Source organism: Hyperolius riggenbachi, chromosome 12, assembly GCF_040937935.1.
Source record: "Hyperolius riggenbachi isolate aHypRig1 chromosome 12, aHypRig1.pri, whole genome shotgun sequence".
Classification (NCBI taxonomy): Eukaryota; Metazoa; Chordata; class Amphibia; order Anura; family Hyperoliidae; genus Hyperolius; species Hyperolius riggenbachi.
Genome location: NC_090657.1, coordinates 18,361,586 through 18,380,888, shown reverse-complemented (window position 1 = coordinate 18,380,888; position 19,303 = coordinate 18,361,586). Strand labels below are relative to the sequence as shown.

The following is a 19,303-nucleotide window of genomic DNA, read 5'->3' as shown; positions in this document are numbered from 1 at the left end:
AGTACCAGTTCACACTATGGGTTTGATTCACTATGTGGTGCTAACCTACTTAGTACGTCTAAAGTCTTTGTGCGCGCTAACCAGCGTGCTAAGTAGGTTAGCACCGGTTTTCTCAATCAGATCGTGCGCTAAGTACCTATGCGCGTGCTAAGTCCCATAGGCTTTAATGGGAACTTTGCGCGGAGCGCCCTGCGCTCTGTGCAGTGCGGGTGAAAAGCTCGTTTAGAAGTGCTAAGGGGGTTTTCACAGGCGTGCTAACAGTTAGCACCGCTTTGTGAATCCAGCCTTATGTCGGCTGCCTTGAATTTTGACCAGACAGTAGACTCAAAACGGATGGGCCACACATTTCAATGATTTTCTAAGGGCCAATTCATTTTTTTTTTAGTTTAATCCATTTTTGTTCTCTGCTAAAAAGTCCTTCTGTATGCATTTTTCAGACACATAGAACAGGACATTATGAAAGTCAACATAATGAATACAATTGCATATTTTTGCAATATTCATTTATAGACTATTTAGTCAGTGTTTCCTCATTGTAAAATCTCCCCTCTCCCCGATTTACATTTTGACATTGATCACAGGTGGTGACATCTTTACTTCTGCCAGGTTATCTGAATGTTCGTTACTGAGAGTTCTATCTATGCACAGAGGGAGATATTGCTTGCTTGGCAGTTGGAAAAGGCCGTTCATTCCCACAATGCAACCAGGTTCACAGAGAGCAAACTGTCAAGACCTTGGTCCTGACATCACAATCTGGGAGGGGTTTCACCACAATATCAGCCACACAGACCCTCCTGATGAGCTATTTAAAGGACAACTGAAGTGAGAAGACTGTGGAGGCTGCCATGTTTATTTCCTTTTAAGCAATACCAGTTGCCTGGCAGCCCTGCTGGTCTGTTTGGCTGCAGTAGTGACTGAATAACACCAGAAATAAGTATGCAGCTAATCTGCCAGATCTGACAATGCTAAAAACATCTGATCTGCTGCATGCTTGTTCAGGGTTTATGGTTGAAAGTATTAGAGGCCAAGGGTCAGCAAGGCTGCCAGGCAACTGGTATTGCTTAAAAGGAAATAAACATGGCAGCCTCCATATACCCCTCTCTTCAGTTCTTTAAAGGGAAGGTCCAAGCAATAAAAAAAACAAAATTCACTTACCTGGGGCTTCCTCCATCCCCTGGCTGCCGTCCTGTGCCCTCGCCGCAGCTCAAGTGGCCCCCGGTGTCCTGCGCTGCAGAAGCCGACCTTGCCAGGTCGACTTCCTGGTCGGATTCTTGTGTGCTCCACGTGCGGGTCAAGTGGTCCAGCCGCAAACTACTGCGCAGTACAGACCTGATGACGTCAGCCACCGGGAGCCACTTGAGCTGCGGCGAGGGCACAGGACGGCATCCAGGGGCTGGAGGAAGCCCCAGGTAAGTGGATTTTGTTTTTTTTTTATTGCTTGGATGTTTCTTTAAGAAAAGGTATAGATTTTGTGTGGGAAAGAGGATGCCAGCTACTGACTGGGATAAACTTCAATCCTGGGTCAAGTTCCTCTTTAGGCATACTTCATATATTCTTTACTACCAGTATCCTTTACTCTTCACTCACTTCATTTGTATGCACCATTTTTTTTGGTTTGTCCCTCCCCACTTTTTCCCTTCACAAGTTTAACCTGTCAAACTCACAATAACTTCTGCAACTCATTGCAGCTTTACATCCACTTTTCTAAGAACAGAAAACTTTTAAAGAGTAACTGTCGGGCAAAAAATGTAAAATCAATTCTTTACTTTTATCTGGTAAACAAGTAATAAGGATGCTAACCAGGCAATTCAAAGGTTAAAATCACTATTACTTTACTTGTTGATAAATGATCATTCCCCAGTTTACCTGACTCTTATTTGGTACACATAAAATTTGGTATGCAAAACGGAAGTTGCAGGGCATGCTGGGTTGTCCTTTTTTGCTTCTCTACTTCCCCTCAGACTTAAAGAGACTCTGAAGCGAGAATAAATCTCGCTTCAGAGCTCATAGTTAGCAGGGGCATGTGTGCCCCTGCTAAAACGCCGCTATCCCGCGGCTAAACGGGGGTCCCTTCACCCCCAAACCCACCCCCGCAAGACTTGGTCGCAAAGTTGGTCGTTTCTCTCCCCCGCCCCTCTCAGTGAAAGAAGCCTGAGAGGGGCGGGGGAGAAGCGGAGATACGCACTGACAGACGTGCGTGGGGCAGGGCTGCGGCGGTTGGCCCTGCCCCAACCAGGAAGCGCTCCCCCGCTGCACCGAGGGGATTTGGGGGTGAAGGGACCCCCGTTTAGCGGCGCGATAGCGGCAGTTTAGCAGGGGCACACATGCCCCTGCTATCTATGAGGTCTGAAGCGAGATTTATTCTCTCTTCAGACTCTCTTTAACTAATGCAGCCTGATTGGCTGAAGCCTCTTTCCCTCCGGTTTTCCCCTCCCACACCTCTGTTCCTCTCTGATTGGCCAATATTTCTCATGCTGAGACAATGGACTTTCTAGAGTGGAGGGCGGGCAAATCAGGCAGAGGAGAGTAAGGGAGGAAATGACACCAGGAATGGCTTCAAAATAGCCACAGATAAAATGGGAAATGCTAAGAAGGATTTTCTTTTTTACTGTAGAAAAATCACTAAAATCAAAACGTGGACAGTGCAATACATGTGTTATGTAAGTAGAGCAAGTATTTATCTACTTATATATGGTTTTTTTCTCTGAGATAGCATGGCTGACAGCTCCTCTTTAAGGACCTATAAACAGATTTTTTTTCTTTAGCAGATATGAAAAAGCCGTTGAATCTTAGCCATTTATAACCATAAATGATGATGAGCGATGTTACCTCTTCTAGATCGTGGAGTGAGGAGTTGGAGACTGCGCGGGGGGCGGGGGCTTGAAATGTTTCCGGTGCTGCTGACTGATGATGGCTGGAGAGGTGGATGAATGGATTCTGTGGCGGTCTATGCTGTAGGGGGGCCATGCCATAAGGAAAGCCCTGTCCCATGAGAGGATTCTGCTGCAAGTTGGCATAGGCCCAGGAGCCATCGTGCTGAAGGTATTTCATTGGTGGTGGGGGAGTCATGTGGTCTGAGGGCAGGGTATAGGGGCTGTTGTAGACGCTGGCCATGTGCGGTGGGAAGGCCGGGCTGTTGGTCATGTCCAGGTCTCGGCTGTTGTCGGTGAAGGCTGGGAAATGTCCGCTGTGGTTGGAAGAAGGGGAGGAAAGTGCTGGTGGGCTTCGTGGCTGAACCTGTCTGTACTGTAACAGTCTGGACTGCGGAGGTGGCATCTCTGGGATCTCTCTGGCATCACCCGGGTCCTGCTGAGACAACTCCCGAAGAAACTCCTGGAACCTGAGGGAATACAAACATTCCACAATGAAACCAACCAGCAAATAGATTACGGGGCAAATGCATGGACAAGAAAGACCCTGGGCCCCATCACTACGTCATAATCAGACAAAGGCTTATATAGAAGTTTCTCAGGCCTAGGACCATAAAGGCACATTTCCACTAGGTGCTGCATCCATTTCCGAATCAGATACAGTATGCATGCTGTTGTGGAGCCAAAGCACTATAGCCGCGCCCTGCACCGCTATAAGGATTCTCATCCTGTTGCTTATGTAGACCACGTTCAGCTGTTTGTCTTTTCCACCAGTGGAAAAAGTTGGCGCAATTAGAACTGAAGAAATACCAAATAGTTTATGGCTTATTAACCCTGAAGCCTGTCACATCTGTAAATTAATTTGCCCAAACCAATCATTCGATACCTTTTAGGTACCTTCAGATGATGCCCAGTGATTGATGGGTTAAAGGTACGACTCACGCCATGTCCCAGTCTCTAAAAACTCAAGTCTGTAACTGAGTTTTCCTCTGCCAGGCTTGCAAGGGCAGGGCTTAGACAAAAGCAGGTGGCCATGGTCTGGGTGTAGTACTAGTTGGAAGCTACAAGGGAGGGAAAGTTTGTGCACCTGTGTGGTGAAAACTGCGCCCCTGCTTCCTACCTGATGTGCCCAAACCTTTCACATCACCTTTTGCTACATACATTGCACTAGCTTTCGGCGACATGGGACTTAAGTGTTTATTTTAAGAGGATGCCTGGATTCACCGTTTATAAAGGGACCCTAAACTGTCCTCTGTTTTTCATAATTTAAAGTGGTATCATACTCCCAAAACTAACATTTCAGTAATTACTATAAGGTATATAAAAGAATACTTGAAAGCATTCCCTATGTGTAAAAACTGTCATATTTATTTTCACTCAAGAGAGCAGTACAGGTTTGCTTATCTCTGGATAGTTGGCAAATGTAATATTTGCCGGCCAGGAGACACTCTCTGCCCATGACTTCTCTCTACCCCTCATTTTCTGCTGAAGTAATTCTGCTGTTGGCAGTGTGATGTGTCTGCTCATCAGAGGGAAGGAAGAAGAAGCAGAATCAAGACACATGTAGATGGTGTCTCCTGGCAGCAACGGCAACATTTGCCAATAAGCCAGAGATAAGCAAGCCTGTACTGTTCTCTGCAGGGAAAGTAAATGTTTATACGTGCCGGGAATGCTTTCAAATGTTCTTTTTTTTGTACCAAAGAGTAGTTGCTGAAATTTAAGCTTTGGGAGTGTAATTCCACTTTAAAGATGAACAAAATGCAAAAATATAAATATGTGCCAACTTTACTCATCTGTTATCGCTTATGTTTTCCTGCAAAAAAATTCTGGGAAAACATCAGTATGTGAGTTACTTCCTATATCTGGATGACAACAGGTGTGAATTGGTGGGGAGAACCCACCAAAGATTTGCATATTTCTCTCATTTGTTGACCATCACTAGCAACTAAAAAGTCACCATTAGGGATCATGGGATTATGTGTCTTCATGCAGGAGGCAATAGCAACATCTAGGAACATCTAGGACAATGTAGTGGGGCTGGAACAATAAAGGCAAATTGTAACTGTAAGCTTTAATTTAAAAATGAAAATATAAAAGTGGTTAAAGGAGGAGAGGAACTGTAGTGAAGACTACATACGAATAAAATTGCTTTTTGTTTACAATATTCATTTATAGATTATTTAGTCAGTGTTTGTGCATTGTAAAATCTTTCCTCTCCCTGATTTACATTCTGATATCTATCACTGGTGACGATATCTTTAGTCCTACCAGATGATCTGTACGGAATGTTTGTTACCCAGAGTTCTATGCACAGAGTAAGAGACTGCTTGCTTGGCAGTTGGAAAAAGCCGTTCTTTCCTACGATGCAACAAGATTCACAGACAGCTAACTGTCAGGACTATGGTCATGACATCACAATGTGGGAGGGGTTTCACTACAATATCAGCCACACAGGCCTCCCTGATGATCAATTTGAGAAAAGGTAAATATTTCTCAAGGGAAAGGGGGTATCAAATAGTGATTGGGAAGAGGTGCAATCATTGGTTTACAGTTCCTCTTAAAGACTAGAGACGGAAAGTGAGATGCCAATAATTGGGGCTTGCATGCAAATTGTGTGCAGGTTGTAACAGGGTCAATCAAATGGACCTGTTGATTTTGATCGGCACATTTCTAAGTTGGAATAGTAGATCATTGACCATTTCTAGTAAAGAATGCGTATGGGAAATTTTAGGAGCCCAGATTATCCTATTAAAGTGTAACTGTCGGGCATAAAATCCAAAATCAATTCTTTATTTTTATCTGGTAAACAAGTAATAAGGATGCTAATCAGGCAATCCAAAAGTTAACCACTTCAGCACCACAGGGTTTTTTGCTTAAAAACCAGAGCAATTTTCACATTTCAGCGCTCCTCCCATTCATTCACCAATAACTTTATTGCTACTCATCAGATGTAAATGATCTATATCTTGGGTTTTTGCCACAAATTATGCTTTGTGAGGGTGATATTTGCTTTTAGTAATTATGTTATTATCTGTGCATTTTAAAGGGAAAAATGAGAAAAAAAAAGAAAAAATACACTATTTCTCCATTTCCATCCACTATAGTTTTCAAATAAACAATGTTACCACAGGTAAAACCCACACATTGTATTTGCTAATTTGTCCTGGTTATCTCAACATTTAAATAATGTTCCTAGTACAATGTATGGCGATAATATATTAGTTTCTGGTTTGTGTTTTTTGTTTTCTCATTGTACTCTATCAGTAATTAAAAGCCCTTATCTTCATGATTAACAGTAATACACTCTCATGGCATACATATTTTAAAAGCTAAGTCCCCTAGGGTAACTATGTATACTCTTTTCAATGCTGTCACTTTTTTTTTTTTTACAAGTATTTATTTAGGGGTATAGAGTACATGAAAATAACATTTTTATTGCTTTTCATTCAGTTTTCCGGTAAAAAAAAAAAATCACATGACTTGGCTCTCAGTTGTCAAACACCACAAAATCTATTCTCTCACTTGTCACGGTTAAAATGATACCCTATATACATAATCAGATAGCTTATTGGGCATACAGCACACTGTTAACCGCAAGTACGCCTATCTACTCCCCTGAGCTTCAGATGAAGTTTTGTGAGGAGTAGATAAGCGTAGCAAGGGATTCAAAGTGGTTAAAATCACAATTACTTTTATTGTTTATATAATGATTGTTCCCCAGGTTACCCGACTCTTATTTGGTACACAAAAAGGAAGGAGGAAGGCATATGCTGGGTTGTCCTTTTTTGCTTCTCTACTTTCCCCTCAGACTTAACTAATGCAGCCGGATTGTCTGAAGCCTCTTTCCCTGTTTCCACCTCCCCCCCCCCACACACACCTCTGTTCCTCTCTAATTGGCCAATATTTCTCATGCTGAGACAATGCACTTTCTATAGTGAAGGGCGGGCAAATCAGGCAGAGGAGAGTAAGGGAGGAAATGACATCAGGATTGGCTTCAAAATAGCCACAGATAAAATGAGAAATGCTAAGGATGATTTTCTCTTTTTTTACTGTAGAAAAATCACTAAAATCAAAGCGTGGACAGTGCAATACATATGTTATGTAAGTAAAGCAAGTATTTATCTACGGTACTTATAAATGTGGCTTTTTTTTCTGGGATATTATGGCTGGCAGCTCCTCTTTAAAGAGATTCTGTAACAAAAAAAAGTTCCCCTGGGGGGTAACTCACCTCGGGAGGGGGAAGCCTCAGGATCCCAATGAGGCTTCACTCCCCTGTAGCTGCAGGCAGTCCAGCGCTTGCTCCCCCGAAGCGTTCCGCAATCATGGCTCAACAAGCCCGACAAGGCTTAATATATCTACCTTCCCTGGCTCCTGCGGGGGCGCTGTTGCGGCTCTCAGCACGGAGATGGGCGGAAATAGCCGATCTCCGTTTGGTCCGCTCTACTGCGCAGGCGACTTGCGATCGGCTATTTCCGCCTATCTCCGAGCGGAGAGCCGATGCTGCGCCTGCGCTGGAGCCAGGAAGGTAAATATTTACACCCCCGCTGTTCGGAGGGGCCCATTGAGACCCCTGTGGGACACAGGAGGACGGGTCCTATCGAGGCTTCCCCCACCCGAGGCGAGTACCCCCCAGGGGAACTTTAAGTTACAGGTTTTCTTTAAAGCTGTCCATGTGAAGACTGAACACATTGCGTGGTAAAATGGGTCCCTGGCTGCAAGTTCTGGTTAACAAATAGTGAACGGTTGCTCTGGTCACCTGGAGTATGTGAGCTCCTCCTCCTCTCCGGTGCCGGGGATCTTCCAGTTGGGGCGCACCAGCTGCTGCTGGGCCAGGCCTATCGCCTGCATGTGGGGGTGGGGAGGAAAGGGCAGATTGGCTTGGCTCAGGAAGGCGTTGTGTTCATTCCACTGTTGTATTCTGGACTGCTGCTGCCTCAGCGTCTCCAGCGCCACATTGCTGTGTATACGTTCTGCAATAAAGGATAAAACTGATGGAAACATGTCCATACTATGTCTTCTTTAGTAGGCTGGAACAGTGCACATCACAGAAAGAGAGCCTGTGAACTTAGAACAGAATCTACATCTACAAACAACATCCTCAAGAATTGAAGAATTCCACAGCATATTAAATAAATCTATAGTCTAATATGGAGTAGCAAAAACGATTTTTCAAAAAGTAAAACCGCCCCGGAGTGTGTGGGTCGTGCAGGCTGTGTAAGCAGGGGTTAACTAACCTAAGCTGCCGCCTTTCTTCCAAGGCGCTCCATGCCGGGTTCCATCTTCTTACACTCCTGCCTTGAGAGTGGAAGTTATGGTTTAGAAGGTGGAAGTGTAAAAAGATGGAACGGGGCATAGAGCGCATTGAAAGATAAGCAGCAGCTTAGGTGAGTTAACCCTTGCAGAGCCGCCACGCCCCCCTAACCCGGGACAGTTTTGCCTTTTTCGAAAAATCATTCTTGCTCATTCCCAATACCAAAATGATATCATTTATTGCAGTTTGTTTTTAAAAATATTTTCCCCTTTACTTATAAAATGCTTTAAATGTCCCCTTAAAATGTTTTATACTGCCACATGAATGATGTACTAGAAGGAGCATCTACTGCTTCTGCTGTGCTAACAAGAATAAGCAAGTTCCCATAGGCATTGTTCCTGAGGCCCCATTCACAGTGCACGCGTTTCCATCTGCGTTTCGGGAATGCGTGCAGGAGGCCGACACGCACGGCATCAGTCAGTGCATAGACTGCACTGTCTGATGTTCACACTGCATGCGTTCTGGACCTGTGCAGTCCGGGAATGCATGCTGCACACATTTTTTCCCAAAACGCGCGGCTGTCGCATTCACTTTTAGTGAATGGGATGAGCCACGCAACGCATACAAACGTGACTGGCTTGCGTTCGTACGCGTTGTGTTCCGAACACACGGCTGTCCGCGTTTGCTATGTGAACAAAAGGAGTCATCAGGGCAAAATTAATGAAATAAGTGCTACTTACTGGGGGCTTCCTCCAGCCCCAAGCTCCCCGCATGTCCCTTCGCTGCAGCTCCGTCCCAGTCCCGGCGAGGGCGTCAGGGCAACCTCCAGGTCAATCACCGCCACATGGGCTGGAGCGGACTGCGCAGGCGCAGAACTACTGCGCCTACGCAGTCCACTCCGGCCCACGTGGCAGTGTTTGACAGCATTGCTCGCACAGGCGCAGTACAGGCCGACCCGGAGGTTGCCCTGACGTCATCGCCGGGGACCGGGACGGAGCTGGAGGGAACGGCTGACTGCAGAGCTGCGGCGAGAGACATGCGGGGAGTTTGGGGCTGGAGGAAGCCCCCGGTAAGTAGCACTTATTTTATTAATTTTGCCCTGATGACTCCTTTAAGCTGACTCTATGGCCCCTCTAATTCTAATGAGCAGCTAAGAATCAAGCAAGTGAACGAGGGCTGTAATCTATAGGTCAAAACAGAACATCTTTAAAAAGGTGGATCAGCAAATACAGCATCACCAGGATGCAGCAAAAGAGGGGGTCTTACAAAGCATTATACTGGCAATCAGGCCGTTGTTATAAATTAGCACCTTGTCAGCTAATGGATCTTATATAGAAATGTGCCTTTCTTATGCTGGGAATACACGTTACGTTTTTTGCATTCGATTTGGCGCGCAATCTATTAGCCATTCGATTTTCTGCTCGATTCTCTCATCTTCCATTCGTTTTCTTATCTTTTTTCCATTCACTTCTATGAGAAATCGAGCGGAACAGAATCGAGCGGAAAAATCGGACATGTTGGAATTTTACCATTGAAGGCATCTATCGGAACGATTCTTCGCAAAAAATGTAACGTGTATTCCCAGCATTGATCTCGTCCAATCACTTTACAGCAAGTGGACACCAAACAATTGGTTTTGATCATCAGAATGTGATTATTATTATTTAGTATTTAGATAGCGCCAACAGCTTCAGCAGCGCTGTACAGAGTATATTGTCTTGTCATTTGATTGTCCCTCCGAGGGGCTCACAATCTAATCCCTACCATAATCTAGGGACAATTTAGCCTGTTAACTTACTGGTACAATTTAGCCTGTTAACTTACTGGTATTATTTGTGGGGAATGTGGGAGGAAACCGGAGTAGCCCAGGCAGACGCAGGAAGATAGTGCCAAACTCCGTGCAGATAAGAGCTCTAGCTGGGATTTGAACCGTGGACCCAGTGCTGCAAGGTGAGAGTGCTACCCACTATATGCCACTGTGCTGCCCGCAGCGTGATACAACACGTCTGGATACTTACATCCAGGTGATAGTTCATTTTATTTTTTTAACGTTGTAAAAATTGCTAGAGCTTTCATAACACTGAGTCATTATACTGTATTGAGTTCTGCCTGATAAAGAAAAGCCAAGCTTACCTCGGGTAATGTCTTTTCCAGTAGTCCGAGTGACAGCACCCCTCCTATGAGACTTGTCTCCCTCCCAAACTTTGGACAGGAAGCTAGAAGATACAAATTTGCATAACAGGCAGGCAGGAGTAGTATATAAAGATGTTACTCACAAAAGGTATTCAGTTATAAAAAAAGACACGGACACCAAATGCTGCTGAAACGATTAATTTAATTATGCCCTTTATTAGGGTGGGCCGGAGGGGTGCTGTCACTCGGACTACTGGAAAAGACATTACCCGAGGTAAGCTTGGCTTTCCCAGAACGTCCTCCTGACAGCACCCCTCCTATGAGACGATAAACAAGAACATTATAAGTTAGGGAGGGACTACTGCCTGCAACACCTTTCTTCCGAATGCTAGATCAGTATTGGCTAATAAGTTTAGTCTATAATGTTTGACAAACGTATTTTGGCTGGACCAGGTGGCCGCTCTGCAAATCTGCTCTATCGAGGCGCCTGCCCTCTCTGCCCAAGATGTTGATACACTTCTTGTGGAGTGAGCTTTAATTGAGGTCGGTAAAGGCCTCCCTTGAGTCTGATAAGCCGCGGTGATAGTTTGTCTGATCCATCTTGCAATTGATGTCTTAGAGGCTTGCCTCCCCTTGAGTTTCCCCGCAAACAGCACCAACAAGGCATCTGATCTTCTCCAAGATGCAGTCCTTTCAAGATAATGAAGGATACACCTTCTAACATCCAAACAATGAAGCTTCCTCTCCTTTTCATTAGTTGGTTTATCACAGAATGATGGCAGAAAGATCTCCTGAGATCGATGAAACTTTGAAGTCACTTTAGGAAGGAATGCAAAGTCTGGACGTAGAGTAATCCTATCCTCCGAGATGGTACAATAAGGTGGCTTAATGGATAAGGCCTGAAGTTCGCTGACTCTCCTGGCTGTGGTGATTGCCAGAAGAAAGGCCGTTTTCAACGTCAGAAATTTATCTGGAATCTGATCCAGAGGCTCAAAGGGATGTTCACAAAGACTCTGTAACACCACATTCAAGTCCCAAGGGGGCACCTTAGATATCACCACAGGCCTGAGACGTTTAATTCCCTGAAAAAAACGAAGAAAAAACTCCTCCTGAGCTAATCTTCTCTCTAAATATACACTCAAAGCTGCTGTCTGAACTTTAAGAGTGCTGGAACTTAACCCCATCTGAAATCCATCCTGAAGAAATTCCAGAGCTGAGGCGGAAAGTCTAGAATCCTTCTCTTTCCTTGTACACCATTCACAGTAAATTTTCCATGTCTTCTGATAAATCTGCCTCGTCACCTTCTTGCGGGATTGTATTAACGTTTCAGAAAGTTTATCCGAAAACCCCTTTGATTTCAGGATTCCCCACTCAATCTCCATGCTGAAAGGTGAAGACGCTTGAAGTCCGGGTGAAGAACTGGGCCCTGCGACAACAAATCTGTTCTGACTGGTAACATTATTGGTTGACACATCGCTAAATTCTGTAACAGAGCAAACCACGGTCTTTTCGGCCAGAAAGGTACTATGAGAATTACTTGTGCTCTGTCCTGCATAATCTTGTTCAGAACCCTTGATATCAGAGGTATTGGGGGAAATGCATACATCAGGTTCAACCGCCACTCTATCGAGAAAGCGTCTATTTCCCACGGATTGTCCTTTGGATACAGGGAGCAAAACTTTAGACACTTTGAATTTTGTCTCCTTGCGAATAAGTCTACTGCAGGGGTGCCCCATGCCTGGCTGATCTGAACAAATACTTCTGGATTCAGAGACCATTCGTCTTGTAATATCGCTGACCTGCTGAGATAGTCTGCCACAACATTGCAAGTCCCCTTCAAATGAACTGCTCTGACGGATGTTAAGTTGCTCTCTGCCCAATGCAGAATCCTTGCTGTCTGAGACCACAACCGACGACTTCTTGTTCCTCCCTGATGATTCAGGTAAGCCACTACACTGCTGTTGTCGGACCTGATCAGGACATGACACTGATTGATTTGATCCTTGAAGAATTGAAGGCTTCTCCATACTGCTTCCAGTTCTCTGCTGTTGGAGGATCTTATTGCCATAGCCCTGGACCACTGCCCTTGTGCTGGTAGAGAGTCCATGTGAGCGCCCCACCCCCACGTACTGGCATCCGTCGTTATGATTCTTTGTACTGGAAAAAACCACTTGCGGCCTTCCGATAGCTTTGGGGACGTATCAGATATTAAACTGATAAGAACAGATACTACACTTGATCTTAGCCAAAAGGCCGAGAAGCGATGGAGAAATACTCTTTGCTGGCGGGAGGAAAAAATAAACCCCAGATATTCCATAGATTGGCTGGGTATTAGCGCCGATTTTGACCAGTTAATTAACCAGCCTAAAGACTCTAGACTATCAATGCATATCTTAACCTGATCACTTACAGACTGTAAAGAATTACCCCAAATCAATAAATCATCTAGGTAAGCAATGATGTTAATGGACCTACACCTCAAGACTGCCAAAACTTCTGCCATCACCTTTGTGAACAGCCAAGGTGATGAAGCTAGCCCAAAAGGTAACACATTAAATTGGAAATGTCTTACCTCTTCTTGTAGGTGAATTGCAAATCTTAGGAATTGCTGGGACTCTAGATGAACTGGTACATGCAGGTAGGCATCTTTGAGGTCCAGAGAAGCTAGAAAACAGTCTTTTTGCAACAGGGTTATTACAGACTTCACATTGTCCATTCGAAACTTCCTGTATTTTACGGCCCTGTTCAACCCCTTTAAATTTAGAATAAATCTGAAGGCTCCCTGAGGCTTTTTTATCAGAAAAACTGGTGAGTAGAACCCTTGGCCTCTCTGGCAGGATGGTACCTCTCGGATCACTCTTTTTTCCAGAAGGGAAGCAACCTCCTCCTGTAATGCCTTCCTTTGGTCTGGTGATTTTGGCTGTGGAGTTACCACATACTGCAGGGGTGGGGGATACTCGAATTCTATCTTGTAACCTTCCAACACTATTTTCAAGAGCCACTGACTTGTGAACCGCTGGCACCATGTTTCGTAGTAGTGGGAAAGCCTTCCCCCTACTGGAATACTGGCGTCATTGCTTATTGGGTTGGTTGGACCGGGGAAAAAGAGCCTTCCCTTTTTGGTTTCTATTTGGAATCCACTTCTTTTTAGGTGGGATCTTTGCCTCAGGTTCCTTGTTGCCGCTGCGAGCTGGGCCCCTGTACTGAAAAGCTCTCTTTTTGGTCGGAAAATTTTTCTTATAATCTGAGGTTCTCTCTAGCGTCTGGTCTAGCTTTGAACCAAATAACAGTTCACCTTCACAGGGCAAACCACACAACTTGGAGCGAGACGAATTGTCCCCCTGCCATGTTTTTACCCATATACCTCTCCTTGCCGAGTTGACAAGGGCAGTTGTTCTGGCCGTTAATTTAACCGTATCATCCGCTGCATCAGTTAAGTAATTAGTAGCGTTAAACAAATCTGGAAAGTCCTCTAAAATTTCTTCTCTGGGCACCCCCGAAGCTATCTTAGACTGAGTCTGCGTGAGCCAAGCTTTAAGGGATCGTCCCACTGCCGTGGATGCCACTGCTGGTTTAAATGTTAAAGATGCTGACTCCCAAGCTCTACGCAACAGATTGTCCATCTTTTTATCAATGGGGTCTTTTAAATTCCCAAAGTTCTCAAACTGCAAATCGGATTTTCTCGACACCCTTGAAAACGACGGGTCCAGTTTGGGAACCGGACCCCAGAATTTTTGATCTTCCGGACTGAAAGGATAACGACGAGAAAGAGACTTGGGCCAAAATGCCCTCCTTTCAGGGTCATCCCACTCCTTCCCAATCATTGACTTTAGAGAGGAATGGACTGGGATGAAACAATTCTGGGGTTCCGCCAAACTCACGTACATCTGATCCAAGGGGGTCAAAGATTTCCGCTCCACTGTTATCCCCATAGTATTTTGCATTGCCGACAACAAGTCTTTCATTAAGTTGGGTGCGAAAGCAAACTTCTGAGTAACCTCTGGGTTTTTCTCCTCCTCCCCAGAAATCTCCTCCAAAGATGAAATCTCTCCTTCCTCTCCAGATAAATCTGAATCCCCTGATTCATTATCCTTTCTTTTACGTTTAGCTGCAACTTGATGAGGTGAAGCCTCTAACTGACTGTGCCCCTCAATCACCGGGGCTGGTAAGGGAGCAGGCACAGTATCAGCAGCAGAAGTAGAAGGAACTGTAGATTCCGCCATTGCTGAATCCTTTATCTCTTTAATGGCCGAGGCCATCTCAGACCGCATCCATCCCATCAAGTCCTTAAATACCACTGGGGATTCCTCCTTTACCACCTTCTCTCTACAAGACTGGCACAGTTTCTTCGTAGAGGAAGAATAGAAGCGAGAGTTGCACATAACACAGCGTTTCTCAGTTCTACCAGAAGATTGTCCCCCTTGACCTTGCTGAGACACAGCCTTGTCTTTGTCTTTATCACCTTTTGGGGCTTTAGGCTAAAAAGAAATAAAGACAGACTGTCAGCCTTACAAGGTGGACCTATGATTACAAATCAACTCCCTCAAAGTCTGAAAAATTACAGCTCACCAGAGAGGGGATAGCGCCAGACTCCGCAGAAGTCAGAGGAGAAGGGCCTACAGCGTCCTCCATGATCACCGACAGCAATGGTGATCGTGGCTAACATTCACATATATATACCCCTGTTAATTACCTGCAGCTGAAGTCAATCTTAACACCGCCGCGGCCCCTGCCGCTATGCCGTCAGCTGACTCGTCATGCGGGACGCATGCGCATGACGTCACTTCCACCCGGAACTTCCGGTTTCGCGCTCCTGCCGCCATAAAGCTTCCGCATCTCTAGGAGAAGCCTCCTCCACGCTGTGCGCTGGACCAGCTGAGTCCCCTGCTCAGCCTTACTATGCCCGCGCTGCACGCTGCACTCGCCGCCTGACGTAGTAGCACCTGGAGACCTCTCAAAGCGTCCCGTCCGGGACAGGAAAAACAACTGAATACCTTTTGTGAGTAACATCTTTATATACTACTCCTGCCTGCCTGTTATGCAAATTTGTATCTTCTAGCTTCCTGTCCAAAGTTTGGGAGGGAGACAAGTCTCATAGGAGGGGTGCTGTCAGGAGGACGTTCTGGGAAAATAAATGAATTGTTTCCCCTTAAATTGGCCCTAGGACTACGATACATACACAATACATACATAGATAGGACTACGGCAGGGATTAGATTGTGAGCCCCTCAGAGGGACAGTTAGTGACAAGACAATATACTCTGTACAGCGCTGCAGAAGATGCCGGAACTACATAAATACTAAATAATGTAACCCAGTTCAGCCTGAGGTTGCAACATAGCAAAATGAGATGGCCACTGTATGCACTGTAGTGCTAGCATCTTCCGTGCTGCCGTGCATAGTAAAAGTGTCAAGCATTAATATACCCAAAAGATATAGACTTAAAGCGGAATATAACCCTGCATTTTAACTTTGCTCTAAAACGTTATTTACAGTATATTATATGCAACCAGCATTTTTTTTTTTTACTAGACCAGCATTGGAAGGGTTACATAGAGCTTTAAAGTTCCTGGAGAGAACTGCAGACGCATCCGAAGCATACATAGTACATTTTGTTTACATAAATGTATCTAAGTGTGGAATGTGACTCACTCTCTCTGACAGAAGGAGCTGGAGGACAGCCAAAGAGTGTGTAACATTTATCACTTGTTACATTCTATTTAGTTAAATGTATCTATCTGAACTTCTGCATATCTCTCGGAACTTTAAACCTCTGTGTTTAACCCTTCCAATGCTGGTCTAGTAAAAAAAAATGCTGGTTGCATATAATATGCTGTAAATAATGTTTTAGAGCAAAGTTGAAATGCAAGGTTATATTCCGCTTTAATTAGATGAAGAATGTGGTATAACAAATTGTGCAACATGCTCAACAAACATCTGAACTCCAAGACTTCCCACGAAGTGAATGGCGCACACAATAGCCAACTGCTGTACACAAATCCCCCTTTACAAGAGTACAGTATAACTTGGCTGCCACTTACCTAATGCTTCTCCCGAGGTCAGGGCTTGAGGTGCCTCCTCCATGTAGCTGTTAAGGTGCGAGGACATGAGTGGGTTATTGTGAGCGACAGAGCGAAGGGGGTTGTTGACCTCCTGCATCATGGGAGGTGGGGGTGGTTCCGGAACCATGCCGTCCATGGTGGGGGATGGTGGTCGGTGTGGTAGGAGAGTATTGAAGAAGTTCTGGTTGGGCTGGAGGGCTGGAGATAGTTGTGGGTTCTGTGGTGGAGGCTGCATTAGATGGTTATGTTGAGGAAGAACTGTAGCCTGCGGGGAGGGAGGAGGCATTTGATTCTGGAGGTCGGAGAGGTGGTTTTGCTGCTGCGGCAATAGGTTTTGTTGCTGCGGCAATGCGTACTGGGGCCTCTGCATTGGGGACATGTGTTGGAAAGGCCGATTCGGCATGGGGTACTGAGGGTGAGGGGGCGTCAGGTGGATATTCACCGGCCTCTGGTTAGGATTATCTTTACGGTGATATTTAGGATTGGAGAATGCCAGATTGGCTCGTGACTCAGGACTTCGGGTTTGTGCATTTGGATCCAAGTCACCCTAAAATAAAGTAAAATATAGTTTAATCAAAACACAGCTACACAATCACTCTCATCACTGGACTATAAAGTTCAAAGTAACACATTCACAGAATTCAGATGTGTAAACCTATCCATACACTTTGACCATTTCCCATCTATATTTATGTGTGTATTTTCAATGCTTTTTTATCTGCCCAAAACTTCAACAAAACCTCTGTGTTGAGTGGCCTTCTGTTGTGAGATTGATCAGCCCAGCAGCCCTTCGGATTTATCTACTAAAAAACACACAATTACCGGTTTACATTCCATTGGCTTCTTCTCCGGTGTCCGCAGCTTACTCATGTCTGAAGAGGGGCTGTTCTCATTCTTACCTGTGAGCAAAGAAGAGAGATTACCAGAAATCTTATTTCTAAACATGGCTGTGTCTCATAGCTACTGGAAATCAGCAAAAAGAGAATGCTCCATCTACTGATGTCCCCAATTCACATATGATGGCTTCAAACAATGGAAAAACTGTGGCCTAAAGTAGAGCCTTAAAGTGGATCTGAGATAAACTTTTACTCATTGCATAATTGTGCTCCTTTCATATAGTTTATAGGGCATTCCTCAAGCCAAATACTTTTTTGTTTTATTTTAATACTCTAATTACCTATGAACGAAACAAGGCTCGCCCAGAGCTTTTTAGAGTGCCTTGGCACGGTAGCAAGGGCTTATGGGAGCTCAGTCTGGGCAGGAGGAGGAGGAGGTTACTAGCCACTGATTTCAGAGGCAAAGGGGAGGAGGAGAGGGGACTGAATTTACACACAGGCAAGCTGATAGCATCTCCAGCCCTCAACCTGTGACAATGTGACAAACAGAACATGGCTGCTGTCATTGTATCACAGGAATAAATAATCATAAACTTTTGAAGCGGTTTGCAGCTGGATATGCTGTGTAAACTATCTAAACTTTAGATAAGCTATATAGACTAGTTACTTGTTATAGTTAGTTTTTCATCTCGGATCCGCTTTAACTCCAGCTGCTGCAGAGCCCTAGGTCACAGACCTCTGCATCAATCAAAGTGGCTGCAGTAGTATGGGACACACCCAGTTTCTACCACTATAATTTGAATACAGAATTCTGATGCTTGAAAATACTTGTTGCTCTACAGGTCTACCTATATGTTTTTTTTTACGCTGTATTTTCTAAGAAGAAAAATTGCAAATATTTAAGCGATCCTGATGTTATTCACCAACCCAGCACTGTAATACTAACCATTGCGGTTCAGTTCATGCTGATCTTTTTCCGTGTGCGGAATCTGCTGCCCAACATTGACGGGCGAGTGATGACCAAGTCCAAAAGGGATGGGAGATCCGCGGCCATGACCTTGCAGCAGGTTCATGTTGTATGCCATCGCTGGGTGGGTCATGAGACGGGGGTCCATGGGAAACCGGCTCTGGTAGTTGGGGGGCCATTGCACCTAAGAACATACACACGTTATATAGGCAGCAGCAACAATGGTCTGCATAGGACATGCAAAATCATTACATTACACCTTGCCACTGGAGAAATGTGTTCAAATAACACTTAACCACTTCGGTACCAGCAGCCTCTGCCCCCTTGAGGACCAGAAGCTGCTGGTACGCTAAAACGCTGCATTCCGACGAATCGCCGAAATAATCCGTCACTCCCTCTGGTCATGCCGCAGGCTGCTCTCTCCCCCGTCTCTATGACGGCAGAGCGCTGTGCGCCGGTCAGGAGACCCTTTCATTGGCTCCTGACCGGGGACGTGTACGGGCATTTTTTTTAAATTCATTATACCGTGGGGGTGTACTCGAGGGGGGAGGCCCTATTATTGACTCGAGTATAAGCCGAGACCCCCACTTTTGGGCCACTTTTTTGGCCTTAAAAACTCGGCTTATACTCGCGTATATACGGTAATTAGAAAGTAGAAGGAAAGAGACAGCACAGCTGTTTCTACATGAGACAGGGAAAAAAAAGATTAATACTTATGAAAGGAACTTATCTCTTCATTTTCAATTGCATTTTGAAAAAGGGCCACAGAACCCTTTCAAGAATGAAAACCCAGAAGCCCAGATGAAGAATAACTAATGTAATATACAGCAGCGAAAACTAATGCAGAATTGCAGCTATGATTTTTTTACATTAGACCATCCTGGTTTAAGGTTGGATCTCCCTTTTTTTTTTTTTTTTTACAATCAAAAGAGGAATAAGATTCTACTTCTGCTGCCTCAACTCTTCCAGTCCACAGACTGGACATATGGTGCAGAGCTGGCAAAAAAAATTCTAGGAATCCTGCCTGTTGCCCCCATAAATTTGCATGCTTGCATCCCATGACTGATGTAAGTATACGGCTAGACAACTGAATCAAGCGCCAGGAAATGTGGGCACAGGGCAAAGCTGAAATACATCTCACCCAGCTCCTGCAAAAGTCCTGGCAGTGTTAATTACTATGCTCC

At 44.9% G+C, this 19,303-nt stretch overlaps 1 protein-coding gene and 1 pseudogene across 3 annotated transcripts in view; both read right to left on the bottom strand.

The window, feature by feature from the left end:
* Positions 1-19,303, bottom strand: part of HELZ (helicase with zinc finger) — a 221,909-nt gene that overhangs the window by 16,264 nt on the left and 186,342 nt on the right. For all 3 annotated transcript variants that reach the window (XM_068263178.1, XM_068263177.1, XM_068263179.1), the window contains exons 25-29: positions 18,099-18,303; positions 17,139-17,215; positions 16,296-16,863; positions 7,627-7,840; positions 2,830-3,340 (exon numbers count right to left, since the gene is read on the bottom strand). In XM_068263178.1, the coding sequence (XP_068119279.1) occupies positions 2,830-3,340; positions 7,627-7,840; positions 16,296-16,863; positions 17,139-17,215; positions 18,099-18,303 (1,575 nt within the window). The remainder of the gene's footprint in view (positions 1-2,829; positions 3,341-7,626; positions 7,841-16,295; positions 16,864-17,138; positions 17,216-18,098; positions 18,304-19,303) is intronic.
* On the bottom strand, positions 12,398-12,519 carry LOC137542679 (U2 spliceosomal RNA; annotated as a pseudogene).